Below are 18,808 nucleotides of genomic sequence, written 5' to 3'. Positions count from 1 at the left end.
CTGAATAAAAGCAGAAGGGGCCAGCGGGCGCGGGTCAAGGGACGGGCAGAGGGTATTAGTGGGCAGGGGGCTGCATGGCTGGACCACCGTCGCAGGGAGCCCGAAGGAAACCCCGGCACCCACTCCTACCTGAGTGTAAGTGTCCTGGATGCTGGAATCCACCAGGACCATAATGAGGATGGCGATGGGCACCCCAAAATCTCCGATCACCCGCCGGACCTGCCCGGAGAGACCTGCTCAGCCCTGGGGACTCCTCTCCCTCTGAGCCTGCACAGACGTGTCCTGCCTCCTGCCCCGTTTGCCGAGGGTCTCCCCCAGAACCTTTCCCCACCCACACACATCCGGGACCCCCGGCGGAGGGCCACGCACCCGGCCGGGGAAGAAGCGGCTGTTCTTGAACTTGCGCAGGAAGAAGGCGATGAAGAAAGTGCCGGCCATCAGAACCAGGGAGAGGAGGGCCGTATTGGGCTGGCCGGTCATTTCCGAAGGGTTGCGGATGACCGTCCTGTTCTCCGGCTCTGGAAGGCTGCTGGTGCCATTCCCACAGCCGTGCAGCGGGTGCGCCTCGAAGATCTGCCCGGAAGGAGGAGGAGAAGGGGCCAAGGTTCAGGGGACCACCCAGGGCAGAAACATCCCGGGCCTCCTCGCTGAGGTCCCCGCCTTCTTTCCGGCCCGACGGCTGGATTTTCCCCCGCCCGCTCCGGTCACCTTGATGAGCTTGAAGAAGGTCTCGTAGATGAAGATGAGGGAGATGAGGAAGGCGAAGATCTCCTGGGTGAAGCGGGAGACGAAGCGCACCAGGAAGCTGCCCTCAAAGGCCACGATGGCTAGCACGATCAGGACGAGCCAGAAGCCGATCCAGACCCGGCCCACCAGGTAGTCCAGGCCGTGCGAGGTGCAGAACTGCCCGCGGGCGGACGGACAAAGACTCAGCGGCCTGAGGGCCAAAGGGTCCTGCTCCCAAGAGGCCGAGAGGAGCCCCGGAGCCCTCCCGCCTCCGATTTCGGCGATGTGGCGGAGGGGCGGCGGCTGAGAGGATGTTCCTCTGCTGGCAGACCAGGTAATCTGGGCGCCCCCTCCCCCAAACTCACCGTGAAAAAGGCTTCCTCGAAGACCAGGAGGGGCCCTGAGAAGCCGATGATCAGCAGTGGCTGAGCCCCCAGGAGGCAGAAGAAGACCCCCTGGATGGCCGTGGAGATGATCAGCTCCGAAACCCCAATCAGACCATTGGTCTTCTCGCCTGGAAGAGATGGTGGGGGAAGTGCAGGCTCATTGGGGGCCCCTGGGCCCCGGCTCCCTTGCGGCCCTTAAGCCCGCCCGTCCCAGGACCACAGAAGCTGCCCCCCCTCTCCTTGCTCACCCAGCAGCCCCCCAAAAGTGATGGCGGGCGAGAGGGCAGCGAAGTAGATGAAGATGACGGCCGCCAGGCACTGGGGGTCCAGGGCATCCCGGAAATCGCTGAGGTACTTGGGGTAACGTCGACGGACGTCCCGGACGAGCCCCCCAAAGGGTCGGCCGGTGCGTTGAAGAGGGTCGGCCTCCAACTCGTCTTCCTCCTCCTCCACCTTCAGCTTCAGCAGGGCTGGGGGTGTGTGTGCAAAGGGGAATCAGGGGAGGGAGGGTTATCCGTCAGCACCCCACATCCCACCTCACCGTGGTAACAAAGAGCCCACTTTGCAAGAGGGTCGTGTACGTGTAGGGTGAGAAAATACGGGCCAATCAGCACTTGCCATTTCACTTCTAGCATTAGGCCGAAGCGAGGGTCCGCCGCAGGGCGGCGGGGGATGGGGACTCCGCGGCCCCCTCCTGGCCTACCTTTCTCCTCCGGCGACTTGGGCTCCAGGGCGGACCCGGCCAGCAGCCGCCGTTCCTGCTCCTCCCTTCGCCGCAGCATCTCCCGCTGGAAGTGGGCCACGCTCCGCAGCAGCTCATCGCCCTGCACCTCCGAGGGAGGCAGCACCACGCTGCAGTCCAGGAACTCGTTGATGGCCTGGAGGAGGTCCTGCCGGTCGTCGGCCAGGTAGGCCGCCTCGTGGAATTGCTGGGTGCGACAAGCACGAGACGGGGGTGGGGGTGGGGGAGTCAGGTTGGAGGCTGAGGGTCCTTCCGGCAGGACCCTCCGCAGGAGCGCAACACCGCAGTCCGGGAGCCTACCTTGTCAGACATGAGGGTGGAGATGGAGCGACCGATCTCGTGGTAGTCCATGTTGGCGCTGCTGGGGCCCAGCAGCACGAAGAGGAAGCGGACCGGGACCGGGACCTCCAGCACCGCCTCCAGATGGGCCGCCTCGTGCAATCGCACGAAGGCCATGGTGGGCTGGTCCAGGAACTGCACACAGCCTGCCAAAGGGGGGCGGGGGGCGGGAGGAGGACGGGAGTGAGGCCTCTGTCCGGGCCTGACCCCCCCCTTCCCCCCCAAGGCCTCTCCAGGGCTAGAGGGCCCAGTCGGACTAAAAGAATCACAGGGTTGGAAGGCACCTTGGAGGTCATCTAGTCCAACCCCCTGCTCAGGCCGGAGACCCTTACAGAATCCTAGAATAAGAGTTGGAAGGAACCGTGGAGGTCATCTAGCCCAACCCCCTACTCGAGCAGAAGACCCTTAGAGAATCATAGAATCACAGAGGTGGAAGGGACCTCAGAGGTCATGTAGTCCAACCCCCTGCTCAGTTAGGAGACGCTTACAGAATTACAGAACGACAGAGTTGGAAGGGACCTCAGAGGTCATCTAATCCAACCCCTGCTCGAGCAGGAGACCCCTTTCAGAATCATAGAATATCACGAGTAGGAAGGGACCTCAGGGGTCAACTAGTCCGACACCCTGCTCAGGCAGGAGACTCTTACAAAATCCTAGAATCACAGTTGGAAGGGATATCGGAGGTCATGTAATCCACCCCTCTGTTTGAGCAAGAGACCCTTACAGAATGACAGAGTTGGAAGGGACCTTGGAGGTCATGTAGTCCAACCCCCTCCTCGAGCAGGTGACCCTTACAGAATCACAGAGTTGGGAAGGGACCTCGGAGGTCATCTAGTCCAACCCCCTGCTCAGTCAGGAATCCCTAGCTACCCCATTTCAGGCCAATGGCTGTCCGTTCTCTTCCTGGAAGCCTCCACTGGTGAATTTCTGGTGGCGGGCAGTTCCACTGGCTAATTGTTCTAACTGTCAGGAAGTTTATCCTTCGTTCCAGGTGGCTTCACTCCTTGATGAGTTTCCATCAGTCCTTTCTCGTCCTGCCCTCTGGGGCTTTGGAGAATAAGTGCCCCCCCTCCTCTTCTTTGCGGCAGCCCCCCCAATACTGGTATCTCCCGGTACAGCGATATCAATCAACTGTACGCTTCGGTTCTCTACGACTGCGATATCCGGCGTGTTGTGTTCCTAATGGGGATCTGTCTGTATTCGGAAGTCCCACGAGATCTTCACCCTCTCATTCTCGACAACTTTTTCCACCCTATGTTCCCACGACTTTTCGGACACAGGCAAGTTGTATTTTTTTTTACACAATGCCCAGTGGATTAGTTTAGCAACTCGGTCATGTCTAGCTTTGTAATCGGTTTGCGCGATTTTGCTCCACTCACATATTAAATGTGACACAGTTTCAACTTTGTCGTTGCAAAGTCGGCAATTTGGATTGTCAGTGGATTTTTGTATCTTCGCTTTCATGGCATTAGTTTGTAGTGCTTGTTCTTGAGTAGCCAGTATTAAGCCTTCCGTTTCTTTCTTGATGGTTCCCATCTTAAGCCATGCCCATGTCAAGTTGTTATCACATTTTCCTTCAACGTTTTTCAAATGTTGTTGTTGTTGTTATTATTATTATTATCTTAGTTGCTCTTCTCTGCCCTTTTCCCAAAGCCTCAACCTCTTTTTGGTGACGTGGGGACCGACCACGTATTCCAGGTCTGGCCTTACTAAGGCTTTACAAAGTGGTGCTCGTAACTTCACCCGATTTGGGGTCTATGCCTCAGTTTACACGACCCAGGATCTCGTTAGCCTTTTCCGTTGCTGCTGCACCCGGCCGGCTCCCGTTTCAGGGATCGTCCACTACTAGAACTCCGATGTCCCTCTCCCAGTGATGGTTATTGTCATCTCCCCCGCCCCCCCCGCCCCGTTTTCTTACCCACAAGCACCACCGTGGCTTCGGCGTTGTCCGGGATCTTCTCCAGCAACTTCAATTCATGCTTCGACTTGGATCGGGTGATGGTGCCGGACAGAACAGGGGAGGCCACCTCCTTCTGCAGGGTCTACGGGGGTCGGGGAGGATGGGATGCGGGATCCGTTGGTGGCTGGACGTCCCGCAAAAGCCCCCTCCCTGACGCCCCTTGACTCTCCTCCAGCCCCCCCAAACCTAATTCCCTTCCAGTAGGGAAGCCCGTAGAGGGGACCGGGGCAGGGGTGGTGGGGGCCCGAGAGGGGTCTGTGAACTCCCCCTCCCCTCTTGAAACGAAGCCGCACGGCAAGGAGAAGCCACAACCATCTGCACGAGAGCGAGGGAAACCACCCCACTCCGCAGCGTCCCCCGAGTTGGCTCTTGGGCCTCCCCGGGCCTCAGTCCCTTAATCCCCATCGCAGGCAGCCCTCGGCTTAGAATTGTAATTGACCGTGGAATTACGGCCGAAGGTTGTTGGGGTTGTAAGTTGAGCCCACCCACATGACCTGAAGTAAGCGGTTGGTTTTTTTTTACCAGAAACTGGCCAAAAAAAACCGTGTCAGAAACCGAGAAAAAAAGAAGACGACCATCACAAGATGCGGTCACGTGACCGTGGAATGGCATGAATGCGGTCACGGGAGCTGACGGGGTGTGTGCGTCCCTGACCATGTATGGTGGCCGGGGGTGCCTGATGGGCCACAGTCCTCCTCCTCCTCTGCAAACCCCCCTCCCTTCGAACCCCGGTGACCTTCCCTACTCGGGTCGGGAGACGTCTGCAAGGACACCACCCAACCTCAGACAGCACGGAGGAGCGTATAAATCTGCCCTGAGCTACAAACATTCTATCAGTGCAGTTCATTTGGTCCAGAGAGTTGCCGTCTGCGGCGGGCAGCGGACTTGAACTCGGGTCCGCTCCATTCAACTCCTGATGGGATGGCCTCTCATCGCCGGCTCCTTCAGGCTAACTCCCACCGCCTAGAGGGCCGGCTCCCACGCCTGGCCCCAGCACTTTCTCTCCTTCCTCCCTCTCCTTTTCTCACGGTTTGTATATGTGTGTGTGTGTGTGTGTGTGTGTGTGTCTTCCTCACCCAGAGGGTCCGGGCCCCTCGGCTGCCCTTGGAGCAGGCGGAGGGGGTCTCTGCGCAAGCTCACCTCCTTCTCAACGTCCACCCGCGTCTCATGCTCACCCACAGGGCCAATGAGTGGATCGGTGACGGTGGGCTCGCTGCTGTCTCCCACGTGGTTGGCGCTGTGATGGTGGCTCAAGAGAGAGCCGAGAGAGCCGGCCGAGATATTGCGAGGGAAGGAGAACTCTTTCTCGTCACAGGGGTGGCTGCGGGACACAGAGAGGGAGAGACAGAGGAAGAAAGAGAGGGAGAGGAGAGGAGAGGGAGAGAGAGAGGGAGAGAGAAGGAGAGAGAGAGGGAGAGAGGAGAGGGAGGGAAAGAGGGAAAAGAGAGAGTAGGAGAGGGGGAAGAGGGAGATGAGAGAGAGGGAGAGTAGGAGAGAGGGAGAGAGAAGAGGAAGAGAGAGAGGAGAGGAGAGGAGAGGAGAGGGAGGGAGAGAGGGAAAGGGAGGGAGAGGTAGAGAGAGATGGAGAGGAGAGGGAGGGAGAGGGAGAGAGAGAGGAAAGGAAAGGAGAGGGAGAAAAAGGAAGAGAGGAGAGGAAAGGAGAGGGAGAAAGGGAGAGAGGGAGAGGAGAGGAAGAGAGAGAGATGGAGAGAGAAGGAGAGAGAGAGGGAGAGAGGAGGGAGGGAAAGAAGGAGAGGAGAGAGTAGGAGAGGGGGAAGAGGGAGATGAGAGAGAGGGAGAGTAGGAGAGAGGGAGAGAGAAAGAGGAAGAGAGAGAGGAGAGGGAGAGAGAGAGGAAAGGAGAGGGAGAAAGGGAGAGAGAGAGGGAGAAGAAAGGGAGAGAGGAGAGTGAGGGAGGGAGAGAGGGAAGAGGGAGAGGAGAGAGAGAGAGTAGGAGAGGGAGGGAGAGAGGGAGAGGAGAGAGGGAGAGAGGGAGGGAGAGGGAGAGAGAAAGAGAAAGAGGAGAAGAGAGAAAGAGGAAGAGAGAGGGAGAGGAGAGAGAGAGGAGAGGAAAGGAGAGGGAGAAAAAGGGAGAGAGGAAGAGAGGAGAGGAAAGGAGAGGGAGAAAGAGAGAGAGGAGAGGGAGAGAGGGAGGGAAGAGGGAGAGAGAGGGAGAGAGAGAACACCTGAGCATCAAGCTCTGCCTTGGGCGTCCCCCTGGCAGAGCCGGAGGGAGAGGGGTTTGGGGGAAGCTAGCAGGCCGGACGGGCGATCCTGGCACTCCGGGGGTCTTTCGGCTGGGCGACGGAGAGGTGCGTGCGTGCGCCCGTGTCTGTGTGACTTTCCCTGCCTCCCTCTCTCCTTTGGCCCCAGGGGGGAGGGGGACTCCACCCGGACCCGCACACCTGTGCTTAAGCAGCAGCGCCCGCAGCACGTTGGCCCGGTCCTCGGCACGGATCTGGTCCGAGATGATCATCTGCTCCACCACCTGGTGGGCCACCCCCGGCAGCGTCTTCTGGTCCAGGTCGAGGAGGACGGCACCTGCAGGGGGAGAGGAGGGAGGGAGGGAGGGAGGGGGCACTGTCAAGCAGCCCTGAGGGGCGAGAACCGTGGGAAAAACACACACACACACACACACACACACACACACACACACACACACACACACACACGGCAGTAGGGTCCACCCCACGTCGGCTGCTCCTGCTCCCTCCACCGAGGCGGGCGTCCTCCCTTCTCGGATATGGGACCGGTTCAACGACTAGGGGACGCTCTCTGCTCCATTGCCAGCCTCGGTTTCCCTTTGGGAATTCACCCTCGTGCACACCGGGCGGGAGGGCTCGGCTTTCCCTCCGCCTCCCCAGCCCTGATTCCAGGGCGCCCCCCGCCCTCCCCAGGACCTGCCTCGGCTCTCCTCTTATCAGCCCAGACAGAAGGAACCCGTTTTCTCAGGGAAGCCCCCCCTCGCCCCCCCGCGTCCTGCCCACCCCCTCCCCTTCCCCCCCCCCCCGTTTGCCTTCCTTCCTTCCCTCCTCCTCATTCAGGTGAGAATGAATTAGAATAGAATAGAATAAGGAATAGAATAAGGAATAGAATAGAATAATAAAATGCAGAATAGAATAGAATAGAATAGAATAGAATAGAATAGAATAGAATAGAATAGAATAGAATAGAATAGAATAGAATGGAATAGAATAGAAAGAGTAGAATAGAATAGAATAGAATAGAATAGAATAGAATAGAATAGAATAGAATAGAATAGAATAGAATAGAATAGAATAATAAAATGCAGAATAGAATAATAAAATGCAGAATAGAATAGAATAGAATAGAATAGAATAGAATAGAATAGAATAGAATAGAATAGAATAGAATAAGGAATAGAATAAGGAATAGAATAGAATAATAAAATGCAGAATAGAATAGAATAGAATAGAATAGAATAGAATAGAATAGAATAGAAAGAGTAGAGTAGAATAGAATAGAATAGAATAGAATAGAATAGAATAGAATAATAAAATGCAGAATAGAATAGAATAAAAAATGGAATAGAATAGAACAGAATAGAATAAGGAATAGAATAGAAAAGAACAAGAAATACAGAATAGAATAGAACAGAACAGAATTGAATTGAATAGTTTTAAGGATAGAATAGAATATAGAATAGAAAATGGAATAGAATAAAAAATAGAATAGAATAGAATAGAATAGAATAGTTTTAAGGATAGAATAGAATATGGAATGGAATAGAATAGAGTAGAATAGATAAGAAAAATAGAATAGAACAGAAAACAGAATAGAATAAAAAATAGAATAGAAAATAGAATATTGCAGAGTAGAGTAGAATAGAATAGCAACAGTATAGAAAACAGGCTGGAATAGAACGGAAGGGAACCCAAAACGGGAATAGGAGCTGGAAGGGACCTCGGAGGTCCTCCAGTCCAGCCCCCCCTGCTCCCGCCGGAGTAAAGCCTCCTCCTCCCCCCAGCCCCACCCACCCTCGGCAACCCTGCAAACCCCCAGAGGCCGAGGAGGGTCAAAGTGGGGGGGGGAGGGCGAGAACCCCAGAGTTTCCGGACCAGGAACACCCCCGCCCCCCCAGCCCCCCGCAAGGGCAGGGACCCAGAGGGTCGACCGCCACCCCCAGCTCACTTGCGCCCCAGCGCTCCGGGAACCCCTTCCTTTCCGGGGGGCAGCCCGCTCTCTCCCCCCCCGGCCCGGCCCGCCTACCGTGGGCGAGGGTCCTGCGGAGCTCCAGCAGGCTTCGGAAGGAGAGGGAGGCCACGTGGGGCTTGCCCCAGCGGTCCGTCTCCTCCTCCACGTCCTCCTCGAACTTGATCCAGCGGGCCGTCTCCTTCCACTGCAGCTCCTGGTTCTTGTCCTGGATCAGCTCGTTCAGCTCCACGAAGACCTGCGGCCCGGGGTGTGTGTGTGGGTGTGTGCGTGTGTCTCTGTGTGCGTGTCGAGAACCACGCACGGAAAAACGGGGTGGGTGGGGGGCACCGCCAAGCCCACCCGCTCACCCAGCGGGGTCCGGAGCGGATAAACCGGAGAGCATCCTTCCCGTCCCGCAGCATCCGCAGGCCGACGGCCGAGATATCCAACCCCCCCCCGCTTCAAAGACTCGGATTCCTCCCCCCACACACGTCGCCCCTCCCTCACCTCGTGGGGCTTGCGGTCCTGCTTGCGCAGCCGGGCGCTGGCCTCTTGCCGGTCCTTGCCCAGGTGGACCACTTGCCCTTTGGCCCCTTTCCGGACCAGGTGCCTGCGCACGCCCGGCACGTCCTCGAAGCGGTGGCCTGCAAGGGGAGGGGCGGAGGGGAAGGGGGGCCAGAAAAGAGGAGGGGCGTGGATGGGCCGGTCCCCACGGGGCCTTCCTGGGAACGGCTCCGGGGACCCCCACCCCCCCTCAGGGCTCCAAAGAGTGGGGGGGTCTCTGCACTCAGCTTCCAGCTCTGAGGTTACCACAGACACACACAGACACACAGACACACACACACACACACACCATCGGCACGGACAGAGGGTAGAAATAGAAATCATAGGAATAGAATAGAATAGAATAGAATAGAATAGAATAGAATAGAATAGAATAGAATAGAATAGAATTAGAATAGAATAGAATAGAATAGAATAGAATAGAATAGAATAGAATAGAATAGAATAGAATAAGAATAATAGAATAGAAGAATAGAATAAAATAGAATAGAATAGAATAGAATAGAAGAATAGGAGTTGGAAGGAACCTCAGAGGTCATCTAGTCCAACCCACCACTCAAGCAGGAGACCCTTACAGAACGACAGAGTGAATAGAATAATTGGAAGGGACCTCAGAGGGCATCTAGTCCAACCCCCCACTCAAGCAGGAGACCCTTACAGAACGACAGTGTGAATAGAATAATTGGAAGGGACCTCAGAGGGCATCTAGTCCAACCCCCCACTCAAGTAGGAGACCCTTACAGAACAGCAGAGTTAAGAATAGAATATAATAGAACAGAATAGCAAATACGAAATAGAATAGAACAGAATATTTGGAAGGGACCTCAGAGGTCATCTAGTCCAACCCCCCGCTCAAGCAGGAGACCCTTACAGAACAGCAGAGTTAAGAATAGAATAGAATAGAATAGAATAGAATAGAATAGAATAGAATAGAATAGAATAGAATAGAATAGAATAGAATAGAATAGAATAGAATAGAACAGAATAGAATAGCACAGCATAGAATAGAATAGAATAGAATAAGAACAGGAGCTGGAAGGGACCTCAGAGGTCATCTAGTCCAACCCACCGCTCAAGCAGGAGACCCTTACAGAACAATGGTTAAGAATAGAAGAGTTGGAAGGGACCTCAGAGGTCATCTAGTCCAACCCACCGCTCAAGCAGGAGACCCTTACAGAACAGCAAAGAATAGAATAGAATAACAACAGAATTAGAATAGGAGCTGGAAGGCACCTCAGAGGTCATCTAGTCCAGCCCCCCCTCCTCAAGCAAGGAGAACCCAGACCATCTCAGACAAACGGGACTCTCCGGCCTCCAGCCATAAGAGCACCCGCGCGATTTCTGGCGGCACGCCGTTCCACCGGCGAACCGTCCTCGCCGTCCGGAAGTTCCTCCTCGGCTACAGGCCGCTTCTCTCGTACGTCGGTTCCCCACCATCGTTCCTCGTTCCTCCCCCCCGCCCTCTAGAGCTTTGGAGGAGCAGCTTTGACCCCCCCCTCCTCCTGTGCCCAGCCCACCCCGGGGACCCTCGCCCGCCCCCCCACCCCCCCCTCCCAGCTCACTCTTCATGTAATCCAGGTCAGCCGAGGCCAAGGTCAGGGCCTCCGACTCGTCGGTGGGCACCTTCTGGTAGCGGGCTTCCTCCATGCCCGTCATGCTGCCGATGCAGCGCCGTTCGTGGAGGTTGTAGCTGCGGTGGGCCGGCGGCGGCTTGGAGAGCGGGCGCCCCGGTGGGGAGACGCCCCCCTCGCCCCCCCCGGAGTCCTCCAGGTCGGAACTGCGGGGGGAAAAAACGGGCCCATCTCAGCCCCTTCCGGGACCACCGGTTTGCCCCCCTTTCCTTTCCCCAAGAATAGAATAGAATAGAATAGAATAGAATAGAATAGAATAGAATAGAAAGAATTAGAATAGAATAGAATAGAATAGAATAGAATAGAATAGAATAGAATAGAATAGAAGAGAAGAGAATAGAAAGAATTAGAATAGAATAGAATAAAATTGGAATAGAATAGAATAGAAAGAATTAGAATAGAATAGAATAAAATTGGAATAGAATAGAAAATGGAATAGAATAGAATAGAAAATGGAATAAAATAGAGTAGAACATAGAATAGAATAGAATAACAAATATAGAATAGAATAGAACAGAATAGAATAGAAAGTGGAATAAAATAGAGTAGAACATAGAATAGAATAGAATAACAAATATAGAATAGAATAGAAAATATGGAATAGAATAGAATAGAGAATTAGAATAGAATAGAATAGAATAGGAATAGAATAGAATAACAAATATAGAATATTTATTTATTTATTATTTATTTATTATTTGGATTTATATAGAATAGAATAGAATAGGAATAGAATAGAATAACAAATATAGAATATTTATTTATTTATTATTTATTTATTACCGTATTTTCTGGCGTATAAGACGACTTTTTAACCCATGAAAATCATCTCAAAAGTTGGGGGGTCGTCTTATACGCCCAGTCGTCTTATACGCCGGAAAATACGGTATTTGGATTTATATAGAATAGAATAGAATAGAACAGAACAGAACAGATAATTAGAATAGAATAGAATAAAATTGGAATAGAATACAAAATAGAATAGGATAGGATAGGAAATAGAAGAGAAAATAGAATAGAATAAGATTAGAATAGATTCCCTGGCACTCTTGCCCCCCCCTCCTGAAGCTCCACCCCCCCTCCAATATGGAAAGAGCCTCTTCCTCACCTGCTGGACTTGGGGCCCCCCGCGGCCTGGGCCCTCCTGGCGTCCTCGGCCCCCCCGGCCCTCTCCCCCGAGTGGGGGGCCTGGCGCTCGGCGTCCTCCTCCTGCAAGAAGAACTGGCCGGGTGGGAAGGAGGGAGGGTCAGCTCCCGGGAAGGAAGGGAGTTTCCCCCACCCCCACACCGGGAGACCCCCCCACCCACCCCCTCCCCGTCGCCCCTACCTGCACCCCCTCGGGCGAGCTGTTGGGCAGCCCCCCCTCCGGGCTGGTGTCGCAGGTGTCATCCTCCTCCTCTTCCTCCTCCTCTTCCTCCTCCACCGGGACCCCCTCGGCCTCCTCCTCCTGGATGGTGGGGGTCTCGCCGGCCCCCGAGGCCCGGGCCCGGCCGGCCCCCTTCGCCTTTTTCCCCTTCCTGGAGGACCCCCCCTTTCTCCGCCGGCCTCCGGAGGGCAGGTGGGCGGAGAGCGGGTGGTGGGTGTGGCGGGAGGACTGGCGGTGGTCTGCGGGAGAGGAAGGCAAGCGGGGGGGGGGGCACTCACACCGGGCCCGCCTCCCCATCTCCAGTAGGTGGGACTGCCCTCCGCCCTCCCTCTGTGCCCCAAAGGCTGCAGCCCCCTCCCCATAATCACCGGGAAGAGCTGCCCCCCTCCCTCTGTGTCCCAAAGGCTGCAGCCCCCTCCCCATCCCCACTAGGTGAGACTGTCCTTCACCCTCCCTCTGCGCCCCAAAGGCTGCAGCCCCCTCCCCATAATGACCGGGAAGGGCTGCCCCCCTCCCTCTGCGCCCCAAAGGCTGAAGCCCCCTCCCCATAATGACTGGGAAGAGCTGCCCCCCTCCCTCTGCGCCCCAAAGGCTGCAGCCCCCTCCCCATAATGACTGGGAAGAGCTGCCCCCCTCCCTCTGCGCCCCAAAGGCTGCAGCCCCCTCCCCACTAGGTGGGACTGCCCTCCGCCCTCCCTCTGCGCCCCAAAGGCTGAAGACCCCTCCCCATTGCCACTGTGAAGGGCTGCCCCCCTCCCTCTGTGTCCCAAAGGCTGCAGCCCCCTCCCCATAATGACTGGGAAGAGCTGCCCCCCTCCCTCTGCGCCCCAAAGGCGGCAGCCCCCTCCCCATAATGACTGGGAAGAGCTGCCCCCCTCCCTCTGCGCCCCAAAGGCGGCAGCCCCCTCCCCATAATGACTGGGAAGAGCTGCCCCCCTCCCTCTGTGTCCCAAAGGCTGCAGCCCCCTCCCCATAATGACTGGGAAGAGCTGCCCCCCTCCCTCTGTGCCCCAAAGGCGGCAGCCCCCTCCTCCCCGCCCCTGGGGAAGGGCTGCCCCCCTTCCCACCCCCGCCCCGGACCTACATTCAAAGTCCTCCTCGCTGTAGCTGCGTCCGGCCTCGTCCACGCCGCGCGGGTGGGCCTCCTGCAGCAGCTCCTCGAAGCGCTCCACGCGCAGCGCCCGCGCCAGGTCCTTCTCCTCTTCCTCCTCCTCCTCCTCCTCTTCCTCCGGCCCCGCCAAGGCGGGCGAGGCGGGGGTCTCCGGCTGCCGAGGAAGCGCCAGGGAGAGAGCCTTGAAGCCCCCCGTGGCTTCCGAGACCCCCACCCACCCGTGGCTTCCCAGACCCCCACCCGTGGCTCCCGAGATCCCCAGCCCGCTCCCCGTGGCTTCACAGACCCCCCCACCCGATGCCCCCCGTGGCTTCCGAGACCCCCACCCGTGGCTCCCGAGATCCCCACCGGACGTCCCCCAGGGCTCCCTAGACCCCCACCCGGGACTCCCCGCGGCTTTGGGGATTCCCCACCCGGCGCTCTCCTCGGCTTCCGAGACCCCCACCCGTGGCTCCCCGCCGCTTTGGGCACCCGCGCGGCTTCGGAACCCCCCCTCCCGGGACTCCCCCCGGCTTTCGGGACCCCTAGCCGGAGCCCCCCGCTGCTTCGGAGATCCCCCACCCGGGACTCCCAAGGCCCCCACCCGTGGCTCCCCGCCGCTTTCGGGACCCCCGTCCGCTATCAGGACCCCCCCCGTTCGGGGCTCTTCACGGCTTCCAAGACCCCCACCGAGGGCTCCCCGTGGCTTCGGAGACCCCCACCCGTGACTCCCCGCGGCTTTCGGAAACCCCCCCCACCCGTGGCTTCCGAGACACCCCCTCCCCGGGACTCCCCACGCTTTGGGGATTCCCCCGCGGCTTCGGAGATCCCGCACCCGGGACTCCCCGCGGCTTTCGGAAACCCCCCCACCCGTGGCTTCCGAGACACCCCCTCCCCGGGACTCCCCACGGCTTTGGGGATTCCCCCGCGGCTTCGGAGATCCCGCACCCGGGACTCCCCGCGGCTTTCGGGACCCCCACCCGGAGCTCCCCGCGGCTTCGGAGACCCCCCACCCGGGACTCCACCCGGCTTTGGGGATTCCCCACCCGGCGCTCTCCTCGGCTTCCGAGACCCCCCACCCGTGGCTCCCCGCGGCTTTCGGGACCCCTAGCCGGAGCCCCCCGCTGCTTCGGAGATCCCCCACCCGGGACTCCCAAGGCCCCCACCCGTGGCTCCCCGCCGCTTTCGGGACCCCCGTCCGCTATCAGGAAACCCCCCCCCCGTTCGGGGCTCTTCACGGCTTCCGAGACCCCCACCGAGGGTTCCCGTGGCTTTGGAGACCCCCCCCCACCCGGGACTCCCCGCGGCTTTGGGGATTCCCCACCCGGCGCTCTCCTCGGCTTCCGAGACCCCCCACCCGCGGCTCCCCGCGGCTTTCGGGACCCCCAACGGCTTCGGAAACCCCCCTCCCCACCACCCGTAGCTTCCGAGACCCCTCTCCCGGGACTCCCCCCCCCGGCTTTCGGGACCCCCACCGAGGGCTCCCCGTGGCTTCGGAGACACCCCCCCCACCCGGGACTCCCCGCGGCTTTGGGGATTCCCCACCCGGCGCTCTCCTCGGCTTCCGAGACCCCCCACCCGCGGCTCCCCGCGGCTTTCGGGACCCCCAACGGCTTCGGAAACCCCCCTCCCCACCACCCGTAGCTTCCGAGACCCCTCTCCCGGGACTCCCCCCCGGCTTTCGGGACCCCCACCGAGGGCTCCCCGTGGCTTCGGAGACACCCCCCCCACCCGGGACTCCCCGCGGCTTTCGGGACCCCCACCCGGCGCTCTCCTCGGCTTCCGAGACCCCCACCCCCCTCCTCCCCCCCCACCTTAGCCATGACCCTCCGGCTGCCAGCCCGGCCGCGTCTCTCCGCCGCCGGCGGGCTTTATGCGTCCGCGGGCAGCGGGGGGGCGGGGGGGGAAGGTCGGGCCGGGGGGGGGGCGCGGGCTCCGCGTCCCGCCTCCCACTCCAAATATTGACCGAGCGGCGCCGCCGCCGCCCCCCCTCGCACCGGCCGGCACCGGCCGAGATTGTCCCCCCCCCCACCCCTCCCTTTGCACCACCGCCCCCCCCCCCGGGCTCAAGGTGACCCGCGGAAGGAAGGTCTCCGGAGCCGGCCCCTCCCGAAAAACTCCCCCTCCCGCGTGGAAGAAGGGGGTGCGCCCCCCCCCCCGCACCTCCGCCGTCGGGAAGGCTGCCAGAACCCCACGGGGAGATGCCTCTTCGGGGGGTGGGGGGGCTGTGGGGGGGGTGTCCGGAAAAAAACAACACCACCCCGCCTCTCCGCCCCCACCCCTCTTTCCCAGCTCCCGCCCCCCCCCCCTCCGGGAGCTGCCTCTGAGCAAGTGCAGAGCGCAAAGCCCCCAGGGGCGATCCGGGTGGGGTGAAAAGGATGGTCCAAAGTCTCCCGGGTGGGTGGGGAGGGGGGGAAGTGGCACATGGTCTCGGGAGTGGCTGCTCCATCCAGGCCCAGAAGGCCCTGCTCTGCGCCCACCTGGGCCTTGCTTGGCCTCTCTCTCTCTCTCTCTCTCTTCTCTTCTCTTCTCTCCTTCCTTCCTTCCTCTTCCTTAATGCTTCCTCCCTCCCTTCCTCCTTTCCTCCCCCTCCTTCTCCAGCTGTTCCTTCCTTCCTTCTTTCTTCCTCCCTATTTCCTTCCTTCCTTCCTCCTCCTCCTGCTGCTCTTCCTTCCTTCTTCCTCATACTCCTTCCTTCCTGCTTCCCCCTCTTCCTTCCTCCCTCCCTCCCTCTGCCATTCCTTCCTTCCCTTTTTCTTCCTTCCCCATTTCCTTCCCTCCTTCCTCCTCCTCCTTCCTTCCTTCTCCCCCTCTTCCTTAATGCTTGCTCCTTCCTCCCTCCCCCTCCTTCTGTTCTTCCTTCCTTCCCTTTTTCTCCCTTCCTATTTCCTTCCCTCCTTCTCCCTCATACTTCTTCCTTCCTTCTCCCCCTCTTCCTTAATGCTTCCTCCTTCCCTTCCTCCTTTCCTCCCCCTCCTTCTCCAGCTGTTCCTTCCTTCCTTCGTTCTTCCTCCCTCACTATTTCCTTCCTTCCTTCTTCCTCATACTCCTTCCTTCCTGCTTCCCCCTCTTCCTTGCTCCCTCCCTCCCTCTGCCATTCCTTCCTTCCCTTTTTCTTCCTCCCTCTCTATTTCCTTCCCTCCCTCCTTCTGTTCCTTCCTTCCCCATTTCCTTCCCTCCTTCCTCCTGTTCCTTCCTTCCGTCCCTTTATTTTCTTTCTTTCTTTCTTCCTCCCTCCCTCCTGCGTTTATTCAAGGGAGGGCTCGTGCGTGTGTGTGTGTGTGTGTGTGTGTGCGCGTGAGGGCTCCTGGCACTTGCAGAGTCAGCGGGCGCAGAGGGCGGCCTGGCTCCTTCCAAAGTCACCCTGAAAGCCTCACGGCCCTCTCAGACTCTCCCCCCCCCCCCAGTTGGCTTGCTTCTAGGGCGCTGTTCTGGGGTGTTTTTTTAATATAAAAAAAATCATTATTATTTTTATTCTGCCCTCCGCAGGTGTTTTATCCTGGGGAGGGGGGGGGAATCTGCCAGACCTCGGAAAGGAACAAAGCTACCATCGGGCCCGGAAGGAGGGTGTCCAAAATAAGATCCTCATCACCTTTCCTGCCTGAGCATGGGGTTGGGCTAGATGACCTCCGAGGTCCCTTCCAACATTTTTGATGATGGTGACGACGACGATGAGACTGGACAGCTATTTGTGAGTAATGGTGTAGGGTTTCCTGCCTGAGCAGGGGGTTGGACTAGATGACCTCAAAGGTCCCTTCCAACTTTATGATGATGATGATGATGATGATGATGATGGTGAAGAGACTGGACAGCCATTTGTCCGAAATGATATAGGGTTTCCTGCCTGAGCAGGGGGTTGGACTAGATGACCTCCAAGTTCCCTTCCAACTTTATTATTATTATTATTATTATTATTATTATTATTATTATTATTATTATTATTATTATTATTATTATTATTATTATTATTATTAAGAGACTGGACAGCCATTTGTCCGAAATGATATAGGGTTTCCTTCCTGAGCAGGGGGCTGGACTAGATGACCTCTAAGGTCCCTTCCAACTTTATTATTATTAATATTATTACTATTATGAAGAGACTGGACAGCCATTTGCCTCAAATGGTGTAGGGTTTCCTGCCTGAGCAGGGGGTTGGACTAGATGACCTCTGAGGTCCCTTCCAACTTTTCTTTTATTATTATTATTACTACTATAATGAAGAGACTGGACAGGCATTTGCCTCAAATAGTGTACGGTTTCCTGCCTGAGCAGGGGGTTGGACAAGATGACCTCCAAGGTCCCTTCCAACTTTATTATTATTATTATTATTATTATTATTATTATTATTATTATTATTATTATTATTATTATTATTATTATTATTACTATTATGATGAGACTAAACAGCCAATTGTCTGAAATGGTATATAGGGTTTCCTGCCTGAGCAGGGGGTTGAACTAGATGACCCGCAAGGTCCCTTCCAACTTTATTATTATTATTATTATTATTATTATTATTATTATTATTATTATTATTATTATTATTATTATTATTATTTATTGCACAGTCAGCCAGATGTTCAGACTGGAGGATCTGATTCGGACCCCACCCCCTCTTCTGCTCTGCATTTAAGCCCTCGGCTCCGGGACCCATCCACGTCCGCTGGCAATGCCCGCTGGGGGTGGGACTGGCCCCCTGCCGAATCCAAGCGCCCCCCCTTCCCCCCCCCCGGGTTACTCACCCCTTCGGAGGCGATGATCCTCGGGCGGCTCATGGCAACGTCCCTCCCTCCCTCCCGGCGTGGACAAAGCAGGAGAGCCGGACACTCCTTAGCCCTTCTCGCTCTCCTTGGGGCTCAGAGGAGGGAGTGGAGGCAGCATCACCTGCGGGGAGAGCGCTGTCAGTGGGGAGGGGGCACCCAACACCCCCCCAAAAAATTGAATAGAATAGAATAAAGAATAGAATAAAGAATAGAATAGAATTAAGAATAGTATTAAGAATAGAACAGAATAGAAAATAGAATAGAATAGAATTAAGAATAGAATTCAATAAACTAGAATAGAATACAATTAAGAATAGAACAGAACAGAATTCAATAGAATAGAATAAAGAATAGAATAGAAAAAAGAATAGAAGATAATAAACAATAGAAGAGAATTAAGAATAAAACAACAGAATAGAAAATAGAATAAAGAATAGAAAATAGAATAGAATAAAGAATAGAATAGAGAATAGAATAGAATAGAATTAAGAATAGTATTAAGAATAGAACAGAATAGAAAATAGAATAGAATAGAATTAAGAATAGAACACAATAGAATTGATAGAATAGAATAGAAAATAGAATAGAATTGAATTGAATTAAGAATAGAATTCAATAAAATAGAATACAATACAATTAAGAATAGAACAGAACAGAATTCAATAGAATAGAATAGAATTAAGAATAGAATAGAATAGAATAGAATAGAATAGAATAGAATAGAATAGAATAGAATAGAATAGAAAATATGGAATGGAATAGAATAGAATAGAATACTTAGAATAGAATAAAGAATAAAATAGAATAGAATAGAACAGAACAGAAAATAGAATAGAATAGAATAGAATAGAATAAGATAGAAAGAAAATATGGAATGGAATAGAATACGGAATAGAATAGAATAGAACAGAATAGACTTAGAATATAGAATAGAATAGCTTAGAATAGAATAAAGAATAAAGAATAGAATAGAACAGAACAGAACAAGATAGAAATAGAACAGACTTCAACAGAATAGAATTCAATAGGATAGAATTGAATATGGAACAGAATAAAAAGAACAGATTGTAGAATAGAATAAATAGAA

At 55.5% G+C, this 18,808-nt stretch overlaps 1 protein-coding gene across 1 annotated transcript in view; it reads right to left on the bottom strand.

Moving 5' to 3' along the window:
• SLC4A2 (solute carrier family 4 member 2) overlaps positions 1 to 18,808 on the bottom strand; it is a 30,034-nt gene that overhangs the window by 3,572 nt on the left and 7,654 nt on the right. Inside the window, exons 2-18 of the mRNA XM_081346547.1 lie at positions 17,701 to 17,842; positions 12,953 to 13,133; positions 11,830 to 12,107; positions 11,611 to 11,723; positions 10,434 to 10,648; positions 8,815 to 8,951; positions 8,383 to 8,563; positions 6,558 to 6,693; positions 5,294 to 5,474; positions 4,112 to 4,235; positions 2,155 to 2,339; positions 1,816 to 2,041; positions 1,361 to 1,582; positions 1,092 to 1,240; positions 709 to 903; positions 370 to 573; positions 130 to 219 (exon numbers count right to left, since the gene is read on the bottom strand). Of these exons, the coding sequence (XP_081202673.1) occupies positions 130 to 219; positions 370 to 573; positions 709 to 903; positions 1,092 to 1,240; positions 1,361 to 1,582; positions 1,816 to 2,041; positions 2,155 to 2,339; positions 4,112 to 4,235; positions 5,294 to 5,474; positions 6,558 to 6,693; positions 8,383 to 8,563; positions 8,815 to 8,951; positions 10,434 to 10,648; positions 11,611 to 11,723; positions 11,830 to 12,107; positions 12,953 to 13,133; positions 17,701 to 17,733 (2,850 nt within the window). The 5' untranslated portion in view covers positions 17,734 to 17,842. The remainder of the gene's footprint in view (positions 1 to 129; positions 220 to 369; positions 574 to 708; positions 904 to 1,091; positions 1,241 to 1,360; positions 1,583 to 1,815; positions 2,042 to 2,154; positions 2,340 to 4,111; positions 4,236 to 5,293; positions 5,475 to 6,557; positions 6,694 to 8,382; positions 8,564 to 8,814; positions 8,952 to 10,433; positions 10,649 to 11,610; positions 11,724 to 11,829; positions 12,108 to 12,952; positions 13,134 to 17,700; positions 17,843 to 18,808) is intronic.

This window comes from Vipera berus, assembly GCF_964194415.1.
Source record: "Vipera berus genome assembly, chromosome: Z".
NCBI classification, from domain to species: Eukaryota; Metazoa; Chordata; class Lepidosauria; order Squamata; family Viperidae; genus Vipera; species Vipera berus.
Note: the sequence above shows the minus strand (reverse complement) of the source record. Positions and strands in the feature narration are given on the sequence as shown.